Source organism: Trachinotus anak, unplaced genomic scaffold (assembly GCF_046630095.1).
Source record: "Trachinotus anak isolate AG129_WGS33_773 ecotype Australia unplaced genomic scaffold, CSIRO_AGI_Tana_v1 ptg000025l, whole genome shotgun sequence".
NCBI lineage: Eukaryota > Metazoa > Chordata > Actinopteri > Carangiformes > Carangidae > Trachinotus > Trachinotus anak.
This window is the reverse complement of record NW_027273876.1, coordinates 15,378,501-15,406,373: the sequence shown is the minus strand read 5'-3', so window position 1 is coordinate 15,406,373 and position 27,873 is coordinate 15,378,501. Positions and strand designations below refer to the sequence as shown.

Genomic DNA, 27,873 nt, shown 5'->3' with positions numbered 1-27,873 from the left:
AGTGGGCACAGGCTCACCAAAACCGAATGGTCGAAGACAAGAAAATGTAGTCTGGTCTGATGAATCTCCATTTCTGTCGAGACAGCGGGTGGTAGGGTCAGAATTTGGCATCAACAACATGAATCCATGGACGCAGTCTGTCTTGTGTTAACGGTCCAGGCTGCTGCTGGTGATGTGATGCTATGGGGAGTAATTTGTTGGCACAATACCAATCAATCGCTGTTTGAATGCCACAGGCTGTCTTAATATTGTCTCTGAAAGTGTGAGTCCCTTTATGGCCACAGGTTACCAATTTCTAATGGCAGCTTCCAGCATGATAATGCACCAGGTCACAACTATGGGTGGGAATATGTTTGATGCTGGCAGAATTAGCGAACCGGAAAACCAAAACAATGAGCTAAAAGAGGCTTAAAAAGCTCCAGAGCTGAAGGTAATAACAGAGTTGGGTGATAATTCCACAAGCGACCCTTTCATATGACACAGACATTTGATCTGTGCTTGATATAAAAATATTGATTAGTGTGTCTTTAATAAAAGGATGGCAAATATCACAAGGCAGTGTGGGTCCACAGTGAACAGATGTAGTTGTGTGGAGTTGAAGACAGATTTTTTTTCCTTTGTAATGATGACATAGTGGCAGCTCTGTTTGTCTAAGGCTCAAAGGAACAAACAAGAGAAAAGAGCTGAAGTGATTAAAGTATTAACTTGAATGGCACTCAGCAGAGCGTGTACCTCCAACAAGGCCAAACAATCCTCTGTCAAATCCAGGTTTTTGTCTGGATCCAGATTATTATCTAGATCTGCATGACATTGTGGGAAGTCACAGATCTCAACACTATAAATGTCTGATCCATACCATATCCACATCAAGATCCATATATTATTTCCTTAGAAATTGACGAAGGTATGGAAACATGCCCTACCTCACAATGTGAAGGAAAGTTATAAAAAATTCCTGGATCAGCACCAAAATTGAATGCATTCTTCCCTGGGTCACACCTCATCCCTCCACTAAGTCTGCTGCAAATCGGTTCTGGATGTTTTGTGTAATCATGTTGACAAACAAACAAACACGGCTGAAACCGTGACCTCCTTGGTGGAGGTACCTGAGCTTCAGGTATCAAGGCCAGTTGACTCATACTCTGTCTGCTGGTACAATATTCATTCTCTGTAAAAATGAGATGGTTCTGAACATCTTTTTATTTCCCCAAGCTCCTGCACAAACACACACACGAGGAGCGAGTGGTGTGTATTAGCTATAATTTAATCAGGCTGGAACGGTGTCTGGGCTGCGGGTGGTTCTGATAACAACGACGTAAACGGCTCCTCGGAGAGCTCGTCGTGTGGATTCAGGAGGCCTCCCGGCAGGCACCTCTTTTGTTGGTGGAGAATGAGCGCCGATAAGCAGGGCACCAAAAATCACCTATGGAGAATGAGGGGTTGGGGGGCGGCGGTGGAGCAAGACAAAGGCTGTTAAATTTAACTGCCAAGGGCATAAAGCCACACTCCAACTCTGATTGATTTCCTCCCCAAAGTCAATGATGTTCAACCGGTTACGGCTTGTAAAGCGACTGCCTCTGTCTCTCACTCTTGTTTCTTTATCATTGTGTCTTTGTGTCTGCGTCCTCAGCCGCAGTCCAGCACACACACACACACACACACACGCACACACACACCACCCGTTTTCTGGGATGTACTAATGTATGTAATGTATTGTAGCTTTAGTAGGCTGTAAATTTGACCCCATTTACACCTGACACCTTCTACCCAGACTCTGTATCTGATATGGCTGAATTTACATTTCCACATGGTCTTAAAATGTGTCTCTTAGATACTGAATACTGAAAACCGGTTTCGCTCTTGGTTGCTAAACAGAGGTCAGAGTGCACGCTGTTGTTTTAACACCGCCTTGTCATGTGAAACCTTCTTGAATAATCTGCATACATAAACCTCTCAGCCTGTGGATTGTGATCTGAACATTATGCAGCAGTTTCCTTCCCTTTCACCTCTTCTGATATGTTATGTGATATTGTTGATTTGACTTTATGACCGCTTTCTTTTTTCTACAAACTAACAACTGCTGTCAACTTGAATGACAAATCACTGGTTTACCCTTTTTTGATGTTCTTATCTGGCAGGCTTCGCTTTTGTCAGGCATTTTCCCTAATGAAAGTTTTTTTTGAATTCCATTTAAATTTTGGTTATTATGATTTTTATTTAAATGTAGTGTGTGGGCACCTGGAAGGTTCTGTAAACGATTGTCACTGCTGCTAGATGTCACATTAGACCACCAGCATCTCAGACCGAAACACTTCATCAGCCACAACATCCCCTCCCTTCCCGTCATGTTCTCAGTCAGCAAGGGTTTATGGAGCACTGTGAAAGCTGTCACTGAACACACAACAAGAAGCTGAACTGACTAAAGTTACCCTGAGTATATGAGAGCCAACAAAAAAAAACAAAAAAAAAAACCCAATGTAACCACAACCATTAGCTGATGCTAGCATTGCCGTAATATGCTCCACAGCAGTGCTGACAATTAGCCAGCCAGCGATAGCGACATTTAAGGGTTAACAGCAAGTCAGGAAATGTTATCATGCTACTGAAGCTGCTCATGTATGAAAACAGACATGTAACATTATGTAGCCATCAAGCCACTTGCGCATGGAGTAGAATAAAAGACATTAGACCTATATGTGATTGTTGAACTTCTCATACCAAAATCATGGGCATTAATATGCCGTTATGATAATAGGCTTACCTGTAATGGGAAGACTGGCTCCAGTCAGGGCAGTCGCTCCTCTACTACAAACTAGGAAAAGCATTTCTTTTCATGGCAGCTTCAGTCTTTATAGGCAGTGACAGCCCCTGGCAAACCATTTCTCTGTGGAGCTTGCTTTGTAGATGGGGACATCATTTTGAAACAGAAAAAGGCCTTCCCCAAACTGCTGGAAGTACACTGTTGTTGAAAATATCACTGTACGCTGTAGCACTAAGATTTCACTTTATAGGAACTGTGGGGCATAACTGAGAAGAGGCAGAGAAGCCCCAACAGCTTACAACAACAGTATGTGTGCAGGTCTGTGTGTGTACCTCCATTGTAGCTAATTCTTAATATTCACATGTTTAAAAATCTGCAGTTAACACTTTGCCTCACTTGCTCCCAACCATCAGTATCTTAACAGTCAGATTTGGACTGAAGCTGGAATCATGCATTCCCAGGCTTCATGTTGGCGAACATGCACGGTGTTCACTGTGAGATGTTTTCATGGCTGCTATTTTCATAACTGGATGTGTAACTACTGTAACTGTATTACCCTACTTTTGGTCCCCATTTTAACCTGCCTACTGACAGGAGTCGAATCGACCAATGAACTTGCTTGATGCGCAGGTCCACATGATGTGTTAGTGAGCTTTGGAAGATGTATGTATCAGCACCTCTGTAAGCTGCGGCAATCTGTGGTTTTTCTTCTCTGTGTGAGTTTGTGGAGACGTGTGTCTTCAGAGAAGCATAAGTCCAGCTTAATATGCTGCTACCCTGCCTGCAACCTGTTTGCTCACTGTTTGGATTCACATGGAAAAGATAATTATCTGTTTTTGTAGCTCTTGTGTATATATAGGTTGAAAATGCAAATCTGTCTCAGTCCACCTACACAGCTGGTTTTGATGATCTGTTCCTCAGTGCCACGAATCTGATTTAAACAGTATGTAACTTCTGCTGCTAGAGGGCTCTTAATCAAAACAAGAAAAAAAGACAGCGTTGGGTGATGTCATGAAATGGCGTGGGATCATGGGAGTTGTTGTCTTCACCACCATTACCAGAAGCTTCTCCCGGTTTGGATTCCTTCTCCTCCTCTCCAAATCAAACAGACCAAGTGATTATAACGCTTAAAAGCACTGAATGAAGCAGTTTCACATTTAAAGTCAGTCAGACACGAGACATCAGGGAAGGCTTGGGAGTAGAGACTGCTGCTAACCTTTGTTTCGATTGATAAATTTGTGAACCAGATGTTCAGGATGCTTTTACTGGCAGCTGAATTATCTGCAGTGGTGTCCTCCTGTCCATAACAAACAGACCACCTGGGAGAGCACATACCACCGAGGCTTAGTCCTAACTGCAGCAGTGCAGGCCGCATGTCATCCCATCTCTCTCCCCCTGTCTTTCCTCTCTCTCTGTGTAGCTATCCCAATAAAGGAAAAAAAAATCTGTGATCCTTTGATGCTTTTCGTCGGACACATGACGTCTCACAGTGGCTTGAAACTGAGACTGCTTACATTTGTTTTTTGATAATTTATGAACCAGACGTTCAGGAGGTTTTTTACCGGCAGCTGAATTATCTGCAGAGGTGTTCTCTTCTCCATAACAAATGGACCAGGGGAATACAAACAGTAGAAACAAGCAGTTTCGCTTTAAAAAAATCGGTGATTCACTGACGTTCTTCAGTGGACACAGGACATCTCAAAGGTGCCTAACATTTGCTTGGCTTTTTTCTGATAATTTATGATCCAGACGTCTGATAACTAATCCCAACCCTCTTGTCCTGAACTAATCCATAATGCAGTTAAAATACATAGTTGAAAATGACCAAGGTGTAAAAAGTGTGTCTTAAAAATGTGGCTTAAAACTGTATAAAAGTCAATTTTGAGCTTTTGGCTAGCAACCATAAAGCAGACACATGAGTATAGGGGATATGACGTCATTGACGTGTGACCAAATTAAACAGTCATTACATGATTACAATCACATATTTCTCTAGGTTTGAGAATTGCTAGAAAGATTTGGGATAATGTAAATATACAGCTCAAAGAATATATAACATAGTTCTAGTTGTTTTTAGATATTTTAATGTGAAAAAGTCCCATGTCATAACTTTAAGTCTGATCATCAAGGATTCATGTTAATTACTTACTTACTGGCCTGACTGTGACTGGGCTGTTTGGTAGGTTGAAATATGAGTCCAGTCACATCTGTGTAAATACATCTCTGTCTGACCACCTGGATTAGATTTCAAGTGTTTTTATTTTCATCGCTCCTCAGGTGACAAGATGTCACAACAACAAGTTTCACACCGTCTCCCTCCACCGCATGCTGTCATAAAACACAGTAAACAACTTCCTATTACTGACGTGTTGCAGCTCTGAGAGTTGTTGAACAGAGAATGTACCCTTTGTCTTATCACACTCGCTAACATCACAGTCAGAAGATGGTATCATGAATTTCAGTACGGATAGTTGCCATTAAAAAGTCAATATTCTTTGTATAAAATGTATTATAATTATAACCTCCTTATTTATATTCATCCCTGGTTATAAGCTGTGTGTGTGTGTGTGTGTGTGTGTGTGTGTGTGTGTGTGTTTGTGCAGGGAGAATGAGGTCCTGAAGGTCCAGTTGAAGAAGTATGTGGGGGCGGTACAGATGCTGAAGAGAGAGGGGAGCCAGGGCAATGATGGTAAGCCTCTCACTCACTCACTCACTTACTCACTCACACACTCTGCATCATTATGACCTGAAATTAGATTTCATATCTGTGTCCCAGTCCATCTATTGCTCGCAAACACAAACGCTTATAGATGTATACACAGAAAAATAAGGTCATCAGTTTCCTCCACATCCCAGATCAGTCCTGATGCATTTCTCAGCGGCTCAGATGACTGACCTTCCTTTTTATGGTGTGAAGCCCTGTCAAACGGAGCGAGACTCTTCTTCCCCATCCGTCTGTCTCTTACCCTTTTCTTTTCAGTTTTTGGATAGGTTTGATAACTTTGACTTTGCTTTCCTGTTGCCGGAGGATGTGAGTGGTGCTCTGTTTAAAGACTGGCGAGATAAGCCCCTGCTGTATCAAAGGCAAATAAAATGAACATGGCAGATTATGGAGGGCCACGCAATGGCTAATTGCATTTTGGGGGATAGAAGGGAGAGCTGTTATCTGTGACGCCCCCAAGGGTTTATGTGTTTGTGAGTTTTTTTGTATGTTTTTGTGAGACAGAGAGGTAAAGAGATGCGTAGAACTTTGTAATATCAAGTTAATGGTGCCTTTGTTTTTATAGGGAGGATAAGAACAAATGGCTATGTTTTAGTGCCGTAAGATAAGCCTTTTTATCAAGCACCACAATGCCCACTGTCTTTTAAAAACAAGCATAGATTTTGATAATTTGTGTTGTCAGTTATTTATTAAGTGAAATGAAAATTCCAGTTTATTACAGCTTGGGTGTCCTAATTTCCTAATGGCCATCGATTCTAGCTATTATACAAACAGGGTAGCATCAACACAACAAAGTCCAGCAGTGCAGGAAACAAACAGGCAGCCAATCAGACAGCAGCAAGTATGTAAGGTCAAATATGAAGTTGGATGTTGGTGTGTGCTCAGTGACGTAGGTGTGGTATGAATAAAGTCCTCTTTCCTGTTACATGTGCAGTACATTTATATCCCAGTATGGAGAGCAGGGAGCTTCAAACCTCAGTGTAAATGGACAAATTTAGACCATCAGTGGACAAGTTTTTTTTCCAATGTAATGACTTAGTCATAAACTATTACTCATTAAAAGTAATGTAATGTAATTAATGACATTAATTTGCTTATTGCACTCCTTTTGCTCTTATTCAGTGGTTCTAATCTGTGACACCCCCCCCCCCCCCCAAAAAAAAAAAAAAAAAATTAATTTAAAAAATTGGAGTTCCCTCTTGACCAAATCTTGAAACACACTGCAGTGACCCGCATCACTTTTGTTTGTCCCATAAGTTACTATCACATATACCAGCTACCAGATATACACAGACCTTGCATTACTGACCTTGTGATGGTTGCTGGAGGCCAAATCTGATGGAGCTGCCGGCACCTTACGTTTTTTTTTTGTTGAATTTGACAGTGTAACGTTACTTTCAATTGGCCCACCTTCACATATCTCTTCTTGGTCCACATCCACAGCTGGCAGACTTCTTTTTGAGAAGCCATTCTCAAAAAATATTTATGAATTTCTTTATTATTTCTTTATTCATTTATTTATTTTGAAAACCATCCTGCGACCCCACAAAATAATCTTGTGAACCCCAGGTGGGCCTGACCCTCAGGTTGAGAATCGCTGCTCTTAATTATGAGAAAGTATTATTGGCGGTGTGCTGTGTTGAACCTGTCTGTCCTGCACTATGAGCTCAACAAGCAACTTCCGAACAACATTGCTGTAATGACGATAAAGTTAACTGAAATATTTCTATGATATCACTCATTGCACCACTATCATTACATCTCCATGAAAAGAAACTTAAACAACTTCAAGCCCTCTACACCCACATCACATATTCTCTGTTATAATAGAAAACAAGACATAGTGATATAAGAAGCAGCGTGCCCGCGGTTAGAAATTATTTACTGACTGTCAACAGCTAACGTTAGCTTAATCAGCAACATGCTCCATCCTTCCAGTGGAGCTGTGGGGCTCACACAGCCTCCAACTCTGAACAATTCCTGACTGAAGGCTCAGCCCTCATTAGCAGGCGAAGCTACCGTTGACAAGCTAGTAGCCAAGAGGATGCAGCATGTAAACGAGACAACTTACCGGGAGGTATATTTCTCCTGTTCTCCGTCACACCTCCCACCTCTCTGCCAATATGGCCACATCCTGCAGCAGTATATCCAGATAACAAAATGACATCATCACAGCTAAGAGGGAGTCCGTTACATTTTGACTTAATGAAGTGTTACTGGGAATAGGACCTGAAATACTTTTAATGAATTTCGAGTTGTAATCCCTTACACTACTCATTGCTGAAAGAACAGACTCTCACTGCCATGTTGCCACATCCTGCTGTGAGGAATGTTTGTAACAGGTAGTTTGGGTAATAATTAATCTTTTGCCTCTGTTGTCTGTTGCAAATAAGCCTGGCAAACCTGCTCATGCTTTTTGTTTTGTTCCCAGATCTCAGCAATTAACTCGATGAGTGCAATGATATTATTCATGTCAGGAACGTGGCCAAAACTACAAAGATCCAAACTGTATGAAACTGAGATTTTCCCTTTATCGTGCAAGTTTACCTAATGTTTTGATTCAAGACACAAACACTGAACCACCCAATGACTAAAAAAAACTTTATTGTATCCTGCATGTAAAACTTGTAGTTATTCAGAACAGTCAAATGATGACGTCAGGAGCGTTGACAGTCCTCGCTTATTATCCAGACACACACCTGTGTAACTTCAGGCAGTGTCACCGGTTCCTCTGTGGCTACCGTGTTCAGCCTGTCAAACTTGGCCGCCTGGCCCGCTGACACCGGAGAACACGACGGGGAGGAACACTGAGGATGGGAGATGATTGGAGGGACAAGTGGCGATTCCCTCACTCATAAAGACATATATTTAATAGCCATCACCTTGCTCAACTCCATGGTCTTGACAAACATGTTCTGGTTGTTATCGGGCTCTTCTCTTGAATGTATAGTTTTGTCCTGTTTGTTTTGTTTAGTTTTTTTTTTTTTTTCACCACCACTCATCTTTCTCACTGATGTTGCCTTTTCTTTTTTCCATCATTTGTTCTCTTTCTCTCTCCTTTTTTCCCGCCCCTCCTCCCTCCTTCTTGTCTTTCCCTCTCCTTCCGTTCCCGCTCCCCTCATCCCGACAGGCGTAGTAATTCCCTCTCCACAGCGGCGTCTAAATGATTTCATCCTCCCTCGCCTCTGTCTTCTCCTGCTAATGATGTGCCTCGTTCCATCACACTTTGATGTTGAATATCAGAGTCTGCTGGTATTACGTGTGAGGGTGTGTGTGTGTGTGTGTGTTTGTTGGGAATCGAGGTGGAAGAAAGATGTGTGAGCAGTTTAGAGGGAGCAAAAATCGCGGAGAGAGCGGGGGAAAAAAAAAAAGACGAGGATGGATTGATACACAGGCGGCCCTTTTTCATGTGCTGTCAGCATGCTTCCCCGTGATCTGTGCGCTGCCTTTCTGAAACCTCTCCTGTCTAATGACAGCGCTGCAGACATGATCTCTCAAACGCTCCTCGGGCGCCGTCAGCCCCACTGACATGCCACAAAAGACGGTTCTCCTTTCCCTCTGTTTCAGAGGAGTGATAATTATTGTTTCCTGCGTGTTGCCATCTATCTGCGTCTTTCAGGGATTTCCCCTTGCTACTTATACTTGCATACGAGAGAATAGTATGTCTGTGTTACTGTGTGTTCTTTATATGAATGTGGATTTCAATTCATCTTACATGCATGAAAATCTACATACGTCGCTCTAGTAGAAGGCAGGAAGTACATAAACTTTACATGGCGCATAAGTGTCGCTTCAATCTGTGTAACGTCAAAACCAGTTGAATGTTTAAGTGCTCAAAATAGGTGTGTGTGTGTGTCTTTGTATGTCATTAAGAGAAGCCATTAGTTGAACCCAGAGGGACTTGTAGTGTAACAGTGACAGCCATGTTTACTGTAAGGCAGAGTCAGATGAAGAGAAATCTCCAGGGAGAGATGCAGAATAGCACGTTGAGTTATCGCTCACACTAACCCAGTTTCACACAGTTCCTGTGGGTCTCAAAGATCCTTGAAGGTTTGTGCAAATGTATTAAGTCTGCACATGTTTTTTCAACATGAATCAGTGGCCTTGAAAGAGCACTAAATGAGTTTTTAAATTACTGTAATCTGTGTAAGTCCTCTGCGTCTCCTGCTCTTTGTATTTGTGCAGATGCTAGTAGGTCAGTGCCACACGAAGCTCTCCACAGTGCAATCTGACACTGAGAGTGCAAGTTGTGACTGTCCTGATGGCTGAGTGGTTAGGGCGCATACCAGATCCGCATACCGCATGTCTCTCCTGTATTTCCTGTCTCTCCCTTTCAAATAAAGGCATAAAAACCGCTCAAAAAATAACTTAGTTAGTTAGTCCAAGTCAGTATGTGCTTGGGTTTTAAGACCTTTGTCATGTTAGACGTCCCAGAATTTCTTTGTTTGACCCAGATGCTGTTTGTTAGCACCTGTTTTCATCACGTTGCCCAGCAGATCTGACTTGACCCGAGGATAATTAGACCTGATCCAAAGTCCAGTCAACCAGGACAGACCTAACTAGAGAGAACACTGATAATGATTATGACACAGCATGTGATTAGAGCTGAGAGCAAGTATGCTTGGATACACACAGACTGTGTCAGTACAATAGGACACTACTCGACCCCATGAAACTGACCCAATTAAAATATCATTTGGATCTGTTCCTAATTGGGTCCTGGGTTGGATTGGACCCGTAATTGTCAGAATTTCACGCATGCATTTTTGTGTCAATATCACAACAGTTTATTTTGATCAGCGTCATGCTATGGGTGGATTTGGTTTGGGGGAACTTCATACCTTGCTTCATCACCTTCATGATGCAGACTGAGATAACCCCCTTTGTGTTAGGTTGCTGTTACCACAAATATGGCTGCTTAACTCAGTTACAGTAATTTTACCTTGGCCCAGTGACAGAGACCACCCACTGAACGCACTGCATTGCAAAGTGAAGATAGCCCTAGGGCTGGGTGTTGTTCAAAGGTTTTCGATATTGTACTGAAACCAATAGCTTGACTTCGATACAGATTCTTTATGATACTTTTGATCAAGCATGCTGTGTGTTTGTTGGCTCACTTACGCTGATGAGATTCACTAATTTACTCCTGAGGTATTGAATGACAAGGCATTTTTGGATCCTTGATGGTATCAAACAAGTGGCAACCCACCGTGACGTCACCCACTGGTTTGTGAATTGCTGTTTTGAAGCCTCATGTTTTTAATTTGAGGCCTCTTGGTTTTTTGAAACCAGAAGGAACCATATTTGGATGAGAAGATGGAGCCGCGGAGGAGTGACTGTACTCTATCCTGATTGTGAGGCAGGTGTGGTACAAGCTGTCAATCAGACGGTGGCCACGCCCTAATGCATGCCCTGCTTTATGGTTTTCCTCTGAGTGGGACCATAATTTGAAAAAATGTAACGTCATGTTGTATTGAAGAAGTCTTGAAACTAGTGATTGAGATCATAAACTCATTAGGAAAATGTTTATTGAGGTAATATATCAACTGAGAAGTGAGGCTATTTTCCCACAGACTTCAATACAATCACACTTTTTTTTGCAGCCAGTGGAGGCACCGCTTGATGGTCATTAGATAGAATGCAGGTTTAAGGCACTTCCACATTGGCTTCACTTTTCAGACCTGGAGTCTCCGTCCATTTTTATATACAGTCTGTGTTGTCAAACCAATTCTGTCGATCCATCAAATTATCAAACTTCGATACCCAGCCCTGGATAGACCCTATTCATTGTCAGTCACGCACAAGCTATCACTTGCCTTTTGTCTTTTATGTTAAGTCCCACTCACCAGTGGCATCTTAACATACATCCTGTTCCCCCAAAAAGCAGGGACTCTATCACATTCACTCCTCAGATTGACATATCTTGGTTTCTCTACCTTGACTAATGATACTAATAATAATTTAATACTTCTGTTTTTGTGATGCTTCCGAGCGTCATTAAACAACGCGCCTGTACCTTCAGTGGCGGCTCACTGGGGTGTGTTCATGTGAATGTGGCAGCTCTTCTCTCAGGCTCTGGATGTAGCAGGTCACTGGGAAAAAGAAAGTGTTGGAGGTGTGGGAGTCTATTAACTAAAGTGAGTGTGTGAGAAGCAGAAAGGGTTAAGAAGAGGGCGACTTGTGATGGAGTGCTGTTGTCTGAAGTCAATTGGTGCAATGATAGATTGGAAATAAGGGCATCGACTGGGTAAAAAAAAAACATTCGTTTTCTCAGAGACCCTGCGCTGCCTCGCTCTCAGTGGAAGCTCTTTGTCTTTCAGGTGATAATGTTTCAAGGCGTTTCATTCCCCCAAGGGGGGGAGGTTTAATGGCTGGCTGGTTGACTGGCTGCTGTTTGACTGACTGCTTTACCTGGGGGATTGATTCCCCAGGGGGACGGTCACCGAACCTGAGGAAACGGGTTTCACCTCCTCCCTCTGAGATGGCTGATTGCTGCATGCAGTCAGCTGAAATTGGCCTGCAGCGCTGTATATAAAAAAGATTGGCCTGCCAGTGGTGGGATAGGGATCAGGAGTTATTAACCTGTTAAGTGCTGGCTGGGCAGGCCGAGGACACTGGAGGAGATCGATAACAGGTCAGCGGGCAGTTAGTCTGGTGAGATGGAATTCCCCCTCTTCCATTTTCTTGTCAAGAGCTTTATGATATTTCTATTTCCTCTCATTTTTATCTATGCACTCCATTAATCCCTCACGTTAATATTTTTTTTTTTTTTTTTTTGTAGAAGCAGCAAAAATGAGAATGAGTGACCTTTAGATGTAAAAGGGAAATTGAGAAAGAGAAATTGGCTTTGTTTTTTTTTTTATTTGACTTTATGACCTTACGTTTTTTTCTTTTTTTTTTACAGTCACATCAATGCTTATGGATTAAACTCTCCTGGAGCTGCCCATGGAACAGATTTGATCTTTTCTTTTAGTGTGAAAATAAACTGTTTTTCAAAGAGATGTTTTTCTTTTTCGTGTAGTTTCTGTATTTCTGTTCCCTGGTTTTTTTTGGTTTCATTTTCCTGCTCATTTTTTTTCCCTTCACCTGTGTTTTCCCCGCCAGGATTAGGCGTGAACAGTGGCAGACCAGCGCTTTGATTCATTTTGCTTTTTGCCTGTCACTGCCTACGTGTTTAATTCGTCCATAAATAAACTCGCCGCAGACAGCAGCTTATTCATCTCCAATAAGGAAATGAATTACATGGCCTTTTAAAACCCAATAAGCTTCCCTCGTTCTGCCTTGGTCTCTCCTGCTTCCTGCGACAGCCAGTGGCCCAGTGAGTGAATGAGAGGCATTTGTCACTGCTGCCTGCCCTAATAGGAGTGTGTAACTTATTCATTACACGCATAGATCTGCGTTTATTGTCCTCCTGCGTGCTCCGCTTTGCCCTTGTTGGGCCTCGGGGAGGTCAGACTTCCTGCTGTGCGCTGTCAGCCATATATGTATGTGTGTGTGTGTGTGTGTGTGTGTGTGTGTGTGTGTGTGTGTGTATGCGCATCCTGTGTTTCTGTGAATTCCCTGCGAAGGTGTGTTTGTACGTTAATAAAAACTTGAGATGAGTGTAGTTGGTTTTCATTACTTGTTCACTTATCTTCGTGTGTCTTGGGGGTTAAAGTGAGAAAAGCAGGTCATGGCGGCGAGAGGGGAGTCATTATTAAACAAATGTGTGTAGGTATGTGTTTTGTCGGGGCAAATGTGCATGTGTGTGCACGTTCATCCCATACTGTATTTGTGTTAATCGTCTTTTTGAGTCCCACGTCTCATTGAGTGAGTGTAGGTGAGACACAGTGTGTGTGGACGTGTGTGTGTGTGTGTGTGTGTGTGTGTGTGTGTGTGTGTGTGTGTGTGTGTGTGTGTGTGTGAGAGAGAGAGGTCTAAATTAAACTGTGCATTAGCGGCTGTAGGTGGGTATGAAACTGTTGTAACTGGTGTGTAAGTGGTTTATGTTATAAAGTTATTTACATCCCAGTAGGCCGACTGTAAAAGAGCAAATGATGAGTCATTCTCTATGTGAGTTGAGCTTAATTGTGCCCACACACATTTAGCCGCAGCCTCTGATGATATGGAGAGAGGCCGGGCAGCGGCTCATATTGTTCAGCCTCTCAGGTCTTAATCCACCAGATTGGACATGTTTACCAGCGCAAAGGTGTGAGCGACTTTCATTTATTCAGCAGAGGGTGGTCTCGTTGTGTGTGTGTATGACAATTAATCCAACAGACACTGTTTATTTTCCTGGCACGTGAGAGGTGACAGTGCATATTGTTTGTCACAAGTGGGGCCAGGTGGTCAATGCCTGGGCGTAGAGTGTGTGTGTGTGTGTGTGTGTGTATATATATACTTGCTTGGATTTATGTGTCTGGGGTGTCATATCTCGCAGGCGGCTCCATGTGCGTGCTGCAGGGGTGTGTAACAGATTTCATCACCTGGACGGATCAGTGTTAATGAACATTTTAATCATCTCACTTGAATGCCAGGGCCTGCTGAGTGTCATCAGGTCCGCCTTTTTCCCACGGATAAATATGGAAAATCACGGCTGAGGAGGGAAAGCACTCGAGCGGGGTGTAGATTCCCATCTGACTCATATTTTGGCTCTCAGGCAACCAAACCTTAGCATTTGTTTGAGTTCTTGCCATTTTGTTGGGATATTTAATAACCTAAATATTGCTGTGTTTGGTTGCCTTCACTGGTAGCTGTTAAAAAAAAAATTGTTCCCTCCAACAGCCCGAACAGATTAATCTGTGTGAAAGCTGAGATCCTTTACTTGTTTCAACTATCCAATCATCTTCAAACAGGATCAGAGAAGAGCTTACAGAGGTGCAGAGGGATTTTCAAGCTTCAAGGCATTGTGAGCAGAACTGGAGTGCAACTCAATTTAAGGAGGACGCTTCTAATATTTGTGCTGGTTCAATTCTCTTGAAGCTTTGTAATGGAGCGAGGCGTCCGTCTGTGAGACTGGATTAAGCAAAGAGAGAGCAGCTCTGAGTCGGGGTGGGGGGGTGGGGGCGCACGGGCATGGAGAGAGTGGGGAGCCTTCAGGTGATGGATCTGGAGATTCACCTCTTGCCTCAGGGTGTTTTTGAGTCCACACACACACAGACACTCACGCCTCCAGGCTGTTACTGTACCTGGTGCTCAAATTCTCCACAATCTGCATCTCGCCTCCCTGTAGCAGCTCGACTTTCATATTTGTGTGAGACCCCCCCCCCCCCTTTGCCTGCCACCTCTGTCTTGGGAGTGATTACATCCGGTCCCAGCTTGCCTCCCTGCCTCCCAGCCACTGCTAGGAACTGGTGCTGTATTAGCAGGGGCCAGGCTGGCCAGTCATTTACTGCATGGCTGCCCACGCTGATGGCAACACGGCGCCGACTGAGTTCAGCACGCCGTCCAGCAGCAGAGCGAGGGCTGAACGCTCCGGGTTTCAGTGAGCAGATGTCCGGGACAGAGAGGCGACACGATGGCCTCTTGTTATGTCGGCCGCTGTTTTATTTTGACACATGTTTGTGCTGCGGCAGCGAGTGGTGGAGCCTGGGGAAGTGGCGTGACAGTCGGGCGTGTGCGTCAGAAAGTAGAGAGAAGGAGAGTTTGAGGTTAAGTGTGTGTGTGTTTTGAATCACAGAAGGAGAGTTTTGTGCGCTTGTTTAAAGGAGGCGGTTTTTAATTACAACAGCAGCTGTCTGTCAGACGCCTGCGGCAGTCCCACTGATTTCCACACCTCCTCTCATAGTTGTTGAAATGCACTCAGGGTAGGAGGTGGAGGCTTACAAGCACACTTTGGCAGCGATGATGTCATCGGCTCGGGTCGACCGAGGGGGATATTAATCAAAGCTGATCGGTGCTCTGCCACAGCCGACCTACGTGGAGTCCCACACACAGAGGTGATAATGAAATTGTTGGAGCATCTGCCTCTGTTGTCCTTTCCACTCTTAGTCTTTTCTTCTCAGGATCGTAAACCTTTTGGTGGGACGTGAACATTTTGTTATTTTCCATTGGCTGACTGTGATTTAACTGACTCCACTGCTTCCTAAGTGTTTAAAAGGTGCTATTTCAGTACAATACAGCTGCTGTAGTAGTAATTCAGAAGTTAACACGGTCAATTATGTGAGTGAAATTTAATTAATGATGCTCACACGTTGCTCATTGTTTTGTTTTTTTTTCTGTATCAGAAGAAGCAGCATAATTTTGGTGCTTTAACTTGAAAGTGTTCACGTGTTTAATTTGAAAGAGCAGCAACAGTAAATTGTGGCTCCTCTGTCTAATTTAAAATGGACCACGAATGAACAGCAGCAGATGTGGCCCAATTTTCAGAAGTAGAGTTTGAATAAATTAGTCTGAATGTGGAAGATTATTTGGTGTTTATTACTGTAGACAGCTGACATCAGTGGAATCGCCGTCACGCTAAATGTTTCTTTCCGTTTCATTTCCAAAATTTGTGATGCCAGGTGGAAAATATCTCAAGCAGTTAAACATCGGACACAGATATTTATTGTAATGTCTCCGCTTTTCCTGAGGGTTTCTGTGTTGCCTCACATTGCGATGTGCGGTTCTGATTAATTACCACAAAGCAAATGCACCCTGCCTGTGTTTAAGACTCTGTGTGGCCTGAAAAAACTGACAGGTCCAAATGCTCTGCAGGACTGAGTGCAGCAAATTTAACATCAGAAAAATGAAAGGGCACATTGAGCTTGGATGGAATTTTTTATTATAAAATAATTTATTGCTGCACAATTAATCAAAATATAACTGAAATCACAGTATGGCCAAGTGCAATATCCAAATCACAGGAGCTGCAATCTTTTTTCATGAAGCTACAATGTGTCACAACACTGCTGTACATTGTTAGCACCATAAGCGTCGTGGTGCTACGGAGATGCGCTGACCTACAAATTGTATTCTCCAGACGTAAAGGAGACGTGAGCACCAACAAAAATCTTTTTTTTAAGATGTGATATTTAATTTTTTTTTTTCTGTGAAAATGAAATGAAAAAACGATCATTCCAACCAAAATCATGACTCGTATCTCAATCGTAGTATCTGCCAAAATAATTGCAAAGAATAATTTGTTTTCGCCTATCGTTCAGCATTACTATTATTAAACATTGTGATGGCCCCGGTTGCAGCGGCTTCCCTCGGTCAGTGTGTTTTGTGTACAACTGTATTGATACTTTTTTTTCTTTCTAATATGTGTCTTGTTTTTAGATGTGTCTCTGATGTGTTTCTGTCACAGCCCTCTGAACACTGGAGGATGATGAAGTGTTTATTATGGAAGTGACAAATAAATCTGATTCTGATGTTGTTGTATTTTATGTTTCAGATATAAGCGATGCTGAGACCTAACAACAGTTTTGTTCGTCACATGTCAAGGTCCAATGTACAGTGAGCAAACTGAGCAGTAGAATAGACTGTGGAAAAAAAAAAAAAAAAAAATTATGAATATATTGCATATGGTGGGGAACAGTGCTAACACAGTGATGTTAAGCAGGTACAATGTTTAGCACGTTCACCATCTTTGTTCAGTGTGTTAAATGTGCAGACATTCGCTAATTAGCACTAAACACAAGGTGAAGCTGAGGCTGATGGGAGTGTCTGTAGTTTCGCAGGTGTTTGGTCATAAAACAAAGTACAACAAATTCAGACCTTGCCTTGAGAAGTCAGGGGATCACCAGAGTTATTAGTCTTCATCCTCTTGTCACCATGGATATTTATACTTAATTTCATGGCAATCCATCCGATCGTCGTTGAGATATTTCAGTCTGGCCCGAAGACTGTTCTTTGGCGAGTGAGATTACAAGCAGACAATACAAGGACTGTAAAGGTCAACGCCACAATGCCGTGATGAATGACTGCCACCAGAGCAGCTTTATGTGGGAGTGCTAAGAGTTAGAGTGAGTGTGACGAAAATGGCAGAAAATAAGAGCCGCACAGAGAAAGACATTTAAATTTATTCTGCTCACTAGTATAATGATATCAATAAATTTAGGTTGGAGTGCCTTTTAAGGAACCTGAGGACGCCGCACAACACAAAAGAATCATTCTTCTTGTCTGGTTTTAGATTGACTCTCCAAACACGTGGGAGTAATCTGTTTTGAGTGATATGTCTCGACTTGATTATGAGTTTTATTTTTCTTCTTTGGAGCACTGCTGGGATTTGGATATGAATATTTAGAATCCTACACAGATAACTATCCATGCTCATCTGGAGCCTTTTCATTTGAAACCCCATGGAGCCTTTGAGAAGCCGCTGCCGCAGCTCTCTCCTGAATAAGTGCCACCAGCAAACCAGCAAATCTCTATCTCTTTATCGCTACCTCATAGCACATTGCACCCCCCCCCGACTCTCGCTGCTTGTGTTTCTCCCCCTCAAAGACCCCCCTTCATCTATGTATATCTGTGTGTGTTTGACTACTGTCTAAGTGTTTAGCTTGTTAATGTGCTATGTGATAACAGCCCTGCTCTATAAACTACTTAATCCTGCTTCTTATGTGCCTGCGAGCTCTCTGCTCCTTCAAAGACCTCGAGGCTTAAGAGGAGAGATGCAGGTGAGAGTAGTTAGGTCTGCCTGTGTGTGTGTGTGTGTGTGTGTGTGTGTGTGTGTGTGTGTGTGTGTGTGTGTGTGTGTGTGTGTGAAAGGCTGGTGGATTGGTGGAAGTGAAAGGTAAGAGCGAGGTGTGTAAAGAAGGGTTTGAGGAGCACAGAGTGGGATGAAAGTAGAAGTGAAGTTCTTGGAGAGGAAAATGTTAAAGTCGACCTGACATTAGATTCATTTTTGCTGACAAATCAGTAGACATATCCCTGGTTTTTACTTGTTTTGGTCAAATTTTGAATTTTTAAAGTACAAGTTGAATTTTTCTGTCGAGGTAACGAACAACAAGAAATAGTTGTAGCATCACTTCTATAACAACAGCCCCGTAAGCAGATAACCAGCTCTTTCTTAGTCCTTTCTGTGTTTAAACACTCCTTACATGACTCCGTATGTTGGTGACACTGCACAGATGTTACTCCATATTGTGATTCAGTTTACTGGTAATGTATGCATCGAGAAGGTTCTGGGTACGAGCCCGGGGCCTGGGGCCTTTCTGTGTGGAGTTTGCATGTTCTCCTCGTGCCTGCGTGGCTCCTGTGCTGTGCACCCCTCTGGATACTCCAGCTTCCTCCCACAGTCTGAAGACATGCACATTAGGTTAATTTGCTGACTCTAAATTGCCCATAGGTGTGAATGTGAGCGGGTCTTGTTGTTTGTCTCTACATGTCAGCCCTGCGGTAGGCTAGCGACCTGTCCCGCTACCCTATAAAGATGAGCACGAAGACTGATGGATGGATGGAGTGCTGATGTTACAAACTGGTCACATCTGGACCCATAAAAGAGACACAGCTGATGCTAGCTAAACCCTTTATCCTTTATGGACAAAACAGCAGTGAACAGATAAGATGAACCAAAAATAACATGGAGGGAGAATAAGTGCCAGACTGACCAGCTAGTTAGCCTAGCTTGCTAGCTTCCACTCTGTGTAAAATGCATTAGACCACACAGACCACTTCAATTGGGCTAAACGTAACAGATACTTTGTAGGCTTGTTGAAAAGGGGAAAATGTCTTGCATCAATATTTGTAGGCTACACAGTATGATGGTTTTTTTCTGTAGCGCGTCTCTTAAAAATGTTGACCCCATGATGTCAGTCAGTGACGCTATTTCCAAAAATATGGCCAAAAACTGTTTTCTCCTCTGTGTACAATAGCTACAGTGTCGGTATAGTTTATATTTCGTCACACACACACAAAAGGCAGGATGTGACTTTAAAACTACCTCAGCCATTTTCTGACTTGTTGGACTGTTTGATGTTGCCGCCTCTGGTGCTCTCTCTGCATGGTGCTTCAGTTTTACTCTACTAGTTTAAGCTACTATTCAGTGTCAAAAGTACCGATGCTCTGCAGTTTTTTAAACTATTCCAATACATCTTCCATCTAAACTTATGAGCTTCTACCCCATGTGATGATGAAATCGATTTTCAGCTTGCAGAACACATTTGGTTAAAGAATCAGAAGGGTGTAGACTTATATTATAGATATTGAATCCAATATTTATCAACAGCATTAAACTAGTATAGACCTGTTACTTTTCTTGGCAAGGCAACACCTGATGGTTGCAGCACAGAAATGTAGAGAAGGATGAGCAGAGAGGGAGAGTGGGGGGAGTGAGAGGATGATGAGGGATGCTGCAGAGCTTCTCCTAACCACTCCCTGATAACCTCTTCATCTTCACTCCAGATGGCTCTTTTGTACTGGTCGAATACCTGTGCTTTTTCTCACTTCTTCTTCCTCCTACGTGGCTGGGACACAAGCTTTGCCTTTCTGTCTGACCAGTTTTACCACATCAGACTCAGAGTACTGATGAAGAGGTGAAATTGTTTGTCTGCCAAGCAGAATATTCTGCAGCTGCACAGAGAGGAGATGAGTCATTTACAAGTAATTTATGTCCTCCTTTGCCACTAACACTCATCAAGGGTAATCGGTTTTTAATTTGTGAGCTAAAGAATGAATGAAATCCAGGTGGAGATGCACCCAAGATTTATTAAAGATCTGGTTTTGTGCATGGCCTGCAGGAAAAAAATGTTAGGATGCAAGTAAGTGAAAGGTGCAGTAAATTTGACACGACTGATAAAAATGATCATATTGAGAAATCAACAGAACATTCCTAATATTAACAAAGTGAACAGCCATGTGATGATTTTGGACAGCCGACACTGGCGCATGATTGATCTGAGCTGCTGTATTCAGTTCATGCATCTGAATAGAGTCTGCATTGAGCGTACTCAAAGCCTGTGACTGTGATCTGTTTTGGCTCATGTCTAATTATGATATTGGTCGAGATCAATGGGTTTAGAGATGGGGGTTTTGAGACTAATTTGATCCTCAGTTTGATTTTAACGCTTCAGTTGAGTCCATATTATTCTTGGGTTCTAGTCTTCAAAACATCTTTTCACATCTTCCTCAGTAATCTCATCTTGCATAATCTGTATTAACATCTACATGTATACAGATGCAAACAAGCCCTTCTCAGCTTCATACTTGCATTACAGCTGTGATTGTGACATTGTAATGATGAAAAAAATATAATAATTTGCTGAAATGACCAAGAATGAAACATGTTTACAACCCTTACAGTTTTGGTCTCTATAGCTAATTTCTCCTTTCATGACATGTGAATGGGGGGTGAATTTTTAAATAACTGACCTGTTTTAAAGTTAAGCATAATTGAGGGCGTGACTGCCTTGAGTGGCAGGTGGACGTTGTCACAGTTGGCTGGCCCCTCAGTGTCTAGCTGCTAGCGGTCAGCTAGGCGACACCTCAGATAATTTGAGTCATTGAGCGTGACCTCTTGGTCATGTTTGTGGTGTTGGGGCCTTTTGGAGGATTTTTACATGCAAACATTGGATGGATAACACCCATGTATACTAATGATGCTAACGTGATTGTACGCCTGCCATAGTTATTAAGTGCACTGAAGTCTTGACTCCGCACACGCCCCTCCTCTTTGCCCGTTTTTGCATTAGCCCGGAGTTAGGCGGAGACTGCCATGATGGTGATGGAGAAGCAGCCCACTTCAAACTTCACAACCACCAAACCACTCTTGAGAAACCAATGGGTAATGCCACAGAGGCTATGTCCATCTTTATACACAGTCTATGAAATATGCTTTTTTACTTTCCTACCGAGAGTTAGATGAGAAAATCTCAAGGAGATGCTTAGCTTGGCTTAGCATGAGAAACAGGCATTTTGGGTCTGTCCGAAAAATATAAATCTGTCTTTCAGCATCTCTAAAGCTCTAAATAGTTAACACATTATGTCGTCTTTATAACAATTGTAGTACAAAAACTGAATGATGTACTGACGAACTGTAATACGTTCAGTTACATTTTTTATGCGAAGTTACATGTTGTAACTATTTCTTGACTGAGCCAGTCACCTTATGGAGTCTTTGCATGAGGTTAAGATGTGCTGTTAAGCTTATTTATTTGTTTTACCTTGGTACAGAGCGATCTTAGCTTAGTTACAGTTGAATCTTTTTTGTTAATATTTGGTTAACGGGCGTTTGCTATCAAAATGAACATCCCTGGTCTTAATCTTTTAATCTAACTCTTGACAAGAAAGTATTTCCTACAATCTCAACTAAACTGCTAGGCTTAGTTGCTTATTGGTTCTCATTAGTGGCCATTGACACAGTGGGTCCAGTGAGGAGCCACCAAGGTGAGAGGACATCCTCTCTATAAATAAACTGTCAAGTACTGAAGTGAAAAGTCTTGGACCATTTGTTTTAGCTGGTTTGAGTTCCTTATCATTTTCACATGCCTTAATACTACATCAGATGTAGACACTTTGGGTTCATTAATGTGAAATGTAGACTGAATTTAAGACCAAAACTTTCATTATGGTGTTTTCCTCTACATGCCCCTGCTGCTGCCCGTTTCTTCTCAAAATTGGAAGACTCTGGTGCTCTGATTAAATTGAATCCTCAAAATTAGCATGTTCCCAGCGCTCAATATACATGCAAAACCCATGGCATCTTTTATCTTGGAATGAGAACAAAACTGCTGAAAAAGATGAAAAGCTAACTTTCTACAACATAATGAAGATACTTCACTTGGTGGGAATCCACTTTTTTTTTTTTTTTCCTTCAGAGCATTTTTTGGACTTTATCCCTTGGTGAATCCCACTGTGTTGCAGCCAACTCAAAGAAATGCTTGTTTTGTAAAAGTTCTTTGGAGTCTGGATCAAAAGCATTTTCATAGCAACTCAATCTGTGATTGAAATATTTAATACTGGCACCACGCCTCATACAGTCTCTTTCTCATGCTGCTGCTTACTTCACTCAATTGCATTCCCTCTCCTTTACATTTTGTTCCTCCTGTTTTCTCCTTTGCTGTCCCTCCCTCTCCCATTTTCACTCTCTCACGTTTATTCTCTTCCTCAAAGCCTATCTTGTTGCATTAATAATCAATGCTAATGCAAAGTGGATGTGAAGATATAAATAAGACTCTGTATATATATATATATATATATATATATTTGATCATCTTCCGGACCTTTGACCACTCAGTGGAAGCAGCTACAGCAGCTAATACAGGCCTTCTCCTGCAGCTGCTGCCGTGACTGAGTTGTCATCCCAGAGAAAATAATGGAGGTAGTCGGAGAATAAAAACAGAAACACAAAAGTACACTTTAGAGTGTTTTTGCTGCGCTTCACATCTCTTCCATCCTTTGCATCTGTGAAAAAGCTTCTGAAGTGCTGTTATTTTTCTTCTGCTTTTTCCTTGTTGTGTAAATATGAATATGGAAAGAGGTGTCAGGATGTTGTGGGGGGAGCTACTGACATCAGAGAGGTTGTATACTACTTCCTGGAAGTTCTCTGCTTAATGATTGCATTGATTGTGTGTGTGTGTGTTTGTTTTGCATATGCCAGGGACATATGACAGGTGAGCTGTTCACATCAGCTTAATGTGTCTCTCTCACATAAACACAACAGCGAGGGGTCACTTCACTCTTTCAGCAGCTCACAGGCTTTGTTTCTTCCTCCTGTTTTCCACAGGACTACTCTGCTGATTAGGCTCAACGAAGAGAGAGCTGCAGACAAGTTAGCATGATTAAAGGCCACCTAATAAACTTTGACAACTCATGGTGTCAGAACTTATTAGCTGCAGCGCACTGAGCTAGTCTGTGGCTGTGAACGAGGCGGACGCGTGGCTCCCACAAGGTGAAGTCGAGGAGTTTACTAAAACAAATTCTAATACGGCGCAGTTGTTTTCAAGAGCAATGAGTGAGGAGCAGGTGGCGCTGATTGAAAGTTGCTGTCACCTCCAGTGATTAGCGATGTCTGAGCTTCAGTGTGTAATAGCACCCTCATCTCCTGCGTAATTGGCTCTCGTATTGATTAAATAACATATGCAGTTGCTAATGTTTGTTTGGGAACTCAGGAAGTTGAAGTTCTTGAACTTGTGCGGTGTTAAATGTTCTCTCCGACACCGGGGTTTCAGTGTGAATGGCAGCTGTATGATAAAAGCAACGATGCAGATACTTAAGATATTCTCTGCGCTGTTTGATATCATCAGTCTATAATTATTATTCTGGGAGCTATTCTGTGAGAACTTGGTAATTTATTTTTGTGGCCTATTCATTTTCCCTGCACATGCCTCATCTATGTGTTATTGAGTGAATTAATAGAATAACTTTTGAAAGGTGTTTAACATGTCTGAAGCTGTAGGTTTTCAGTTTCCTCTGACAGGACATAAAACTGCTTTGTGGTGTAAATAATTCAACCAGCAGGACTTAACCTGCTATTAATTATAATTTTGCTTCTGATTTAAATCCTCATACTTCATGATTTCTTGCATTGTAACCAGAGGAAATTGCATCATGTGATAAAAATAGCAAACACACAACACTGTAAAAGTTAAATGTCAGCTGGGCCCTGTGGAGGCAGAAGTCGGTCCACTGTTGGTCCTTCATTGGTACAGCCCAGAAACGACATCCAGCTGACCTTTGAATTTTGTTGAGAAGTTGAGCTGTTGTAGATTAAGACCTTTATTTTAATTTTGTATGATGACTGCATTTTCTACATGTAATCGATCCTAGAGGAGCCTCTGGACAGATTTATTGATAAAAGAGCTTCACCTCCTCTCCTACACCCTAGCATTCCTAACTAGCACTCACTGTACACCTTCAGTGCACTTCTTTACCTGATCTCCTTGCACTTATTGAATAGATGTAGTGCTTAGTACTTACACCAAGGTCTCCGCCTGCACTTAAACTTTAGTGTTGTCCCTCACTTGTAACTCTTTGGGTAAAAGCGTCTGCCAAATGAGTTGATGTACATGTAAAATCCTTCACGTAATTCCACCTGCAGCACAATGGTGCCTGGACACACAAATACATGAAAAACACATGAAAGCTTATTGCCAGAATGGGCACGAAGGCAAAACAAGTTAAACTGGCCACAGAGAGACACTGAACGAACTGGTCAGCTAAGACACAGCAACCAGAATCTGAAACAACAAGGTTAGTAGAGTGCAATGAGCTTTGCAGGGGAGGCAAGTCAAGAAAGCTGTTGACCATCAGCCCCGTCCAGCGAGATTCCACAGCCAGCACAGCTCCAGAATCAGCACCATGGACAGCGGTCATGACTAAAGCAGTGCATCACCAGCAACTTCCCATGGTTTGGGATCATTATATGGATTATCCCTTTAATGATAATGACTATTTGACTTTAATGACATCACATCACAGCTGATTTTGTTGCTTTTTGCAGCAGCAGCATTTAATGTTAGTGAGTTAGTTTTCTTTCCCATAGCAGCTAAAGAAACATACCGTGAAAACAAACTCGGTAACTCAGTTCCGTATACAGACTGTCTACTGTATGTCTGCTCATTCTGCTCACTGAACGCACAGGCTTTACTCTTTATTTCCAGCATGACCAGGAAAGAAAGTGCATTAAAGAGCTCATTCATGGATGTTGATGGACACGGTGGCTTCAATGAGAGTAAAACCTGCGACTCTCCATTAGTGGGACAAGGTCTTTTGTACTATTCATTACCTGCACCAGACCTACATGTTTTCCCAATAGTTGGCAGTGTGTTTGTGTGTGTGTGTTGGACTGTAATGGTGTGAGGAGAGGCAGACAGCTGCTGACAGACCTCCGTAATGTAGATTTACTGTAATGGCCTGCAAGGAAATGAGATGTACACTGTTAAATAGTTTGGAAAGACATCTTGCTCCGCTCTGCTGTGGTCTGACCTCGCTCTATGAGCCAGCGAGACACCAGACCAGATCATTGATTTGACAATGGCTTTGACTAATGATACTAGTTAAGAAGTGGGAAGAGAGGACAAAGGGGAAAAAAAAGCTGTCACAGTCTGTCTTTTCTTTTTTTTTTTTTTTATCTTAGCTCTTTTGTCAAGATGTGGGGTGAAGTGATCTGAACCTGTTGATAAGGTCACGGCAGCGGAGCGATTGTCCATTAAAGAGCGCCGTCAACACATGCTCATGTACTCCCACCACATCTGCCGTGAATGTGCCTCTTCTTTCTTCCGCCACCACCTCTTTTGTCCTTTCACTTGGGTCCCTCAATTAAGGCTGCCTTTTGTTCCTGAGGCTCATATGGAGCCAGTGGTCTGTGTCATTCTCCTCATCCATTATGGATCAGCAGCAGGAGAGTAAGACCAGTGTTCTCTGTGTCTTAGTTTTGTGTCCTGTGGAAGCAAGTTGATGATGGTAAAGTTGAGTTGATATTCAAAAAGTAAGGACAAGAAACACACATACAATGGGATCATGCGCAGATTCTGTTTTACCTGTCTAGTGTTTCAAAGTTTTCCAGGTCTGGTTTCACATAGATTGACTTTGACTTTTCCTTAAATAAACTAATAATCAAACTTCAGTGACATTTAAATTCTTCCATTGTGCAAAGCTGTCTGTTTTTTGGGTATCTCATGTAGGACGAATTTACAATGAATCCTGGGACAATAAAGACTTTTTTTCAAGCTAAAAACATGGCTGGCAAAGCAACTCCGTCAATCTGTTCACTTAAGCAGAAGTGAACAGGAAAAAATTTAGTTACAAGGATTTTTTATGGGAAAAAAATTACAGTTTAATGGTACATAAAATCCCCAAAATAAAACAGAACAAACAAACAAAGGAAAACCTACCTTCTAATTCCACAGTCGACAGAGCATCAAAGACGGGCTCAGGATATAGTTTCTTTGGGAAAATGAATGCACTGCTATGTGTTTCCAACAGGTTACTGTGGTCTCTGTTCTTATTCCGCAACATTGTTCATTTTCGTGAAACCGTCCAACTTGCATTAAACTAATCTAAGAGCAAAATAAAGACTGTCCTAACACCACAGACCAGTCTAAAATAAAACCAGCCCCAGGTCTGCTAAACTGCTAAACAGCAGTTTTATCTTAAGGTCACTGTCTATTGATCTGTAGAGTTCACTCTGCATCACTGTTGAAGCAGCAGTTTCTCCACAAGTGACGCATTTCGTTGTCAGACAGGTAGCTATCCATTGCAACCCACAAGCCAGGTAACGTAACTGTACAGTCTGATTTCAGTACTTTTTTTTGGCTCATGTTCAGTGTTTACAGAGACAAATCTTTTCTTTGGTTGCTCTGACTGTCATTACCTCTGACTCTGTGTACCTGAAAAATTTGCTGGGATATACATTTGCTTGAGAAAGTGTTCAGACCCCATCCCTTTTTAAAATTCTTGTCCTTTTTGTCCATTTTTCTTTGTGTGTGGTTGTGTGTTGTCCTGCTGCAGAATGAATTAGGGACGCAAAGATAAGAACCTAAACATCTAAATCTTTTGCACAGTACTTCAAATGTAGTAAATATTCTGCCTTGTATTATAATGTGTTGAGAATTTAACATATAAACAAATTAATAAAGAAATCTTGTGGCCCTGTCTGATTTATTTTTCTGCCTTTCTTTGGCAGCAGTTGTCTTACATTTTGAATAGGTGTTAATATTTAATTCTGCGTAGCACATGAGTCTTGTGTTTGGCAACCTTTCAGTGAGTCAGTGCAAACTGGGGTGGGTGATTCCGAGAAATACAGATCAGATACTGTGCCTGTGGTTTGTACCCTGGACTGGATGTGTTGAATTGTTTTCTGGTCTTCTCTTTTTTTCCCTGACTCATCGTTCTGACTAATTTTTTTCCCCCTATCAGTGTGTGTGTATGTGTGACACTTAAATGACACTGCCTTATTCCTTTATGCTCATACACTGGTACCATCAGAATAAACGACCTCTGCTGATCTTGATTACAAGCCCTGCCTTTTTGCTGTCTCTCACTTTCTGTCTCCCTGTTTTTCATTATTGCTTTTCATCTAATTCTCTCTCTCTGTCTCATGTCTATCTCTGTCTCTCTCTCTCTCTCATTTTCAGTAGCTTCCCTCTGTCACCATCCCACTGGTTTTCCCGCAGCTCAAAAATAGGAAATGCCTAAATTACACTTGCTAATAGGTTGCAGCAGCCCCGTTTTTTTCGCCCCCCCCCCTCGCCTCTGTCATCTTCTTTTTAATTCAGTGTTGGGAACAGAACACATTTCATTTGATACTAAATGAAAGAATTGGCTTTATCAGCTCTTGAAAAAGAAGGGAAAGACTCCTCTCCTCTCCTCTTGTCTTTGCCTCGGATGGGAACATCAATTTTTAATGCTCACCCTCCATCCCATACAAAACCAGAGCATAGGGCACCTTCCCAAATACTTGGTGTGTTCCTTCACTCCTCTGAAACACCTACAAGAACATCTCATCATCTCTTTTCTTAATAAACACTCCCAAGACACCTGCGCCTGATCC

General features: G+C 42.2%; 1 protein-coding gene across 3 annotated transcripts in view; it reads left to right on the top strand.

The window, feature by feature from the left end:
- The window catches only part of snx29 (sorting nexin 29), a 145,146-nt gene that overhangs the window by 26,949 nt on the left and 90,324 nt on the right, over window positions 1-27,873 (top strand). For all 3 annotated transcript variants that reach the window (XM_071463453.1, XM_071463455.1, XM_071463454.1), the window contains exon 14: window positions 5,365-5,450. In XM_071463453.1, coding sequence (XP_071319554.1) covers window positions 5,365-5,450 — 86 coding nt within the window. The remainder of the gene's footprint in view (window positions 1-5,364; window positions 5,451-27,873) is intronic.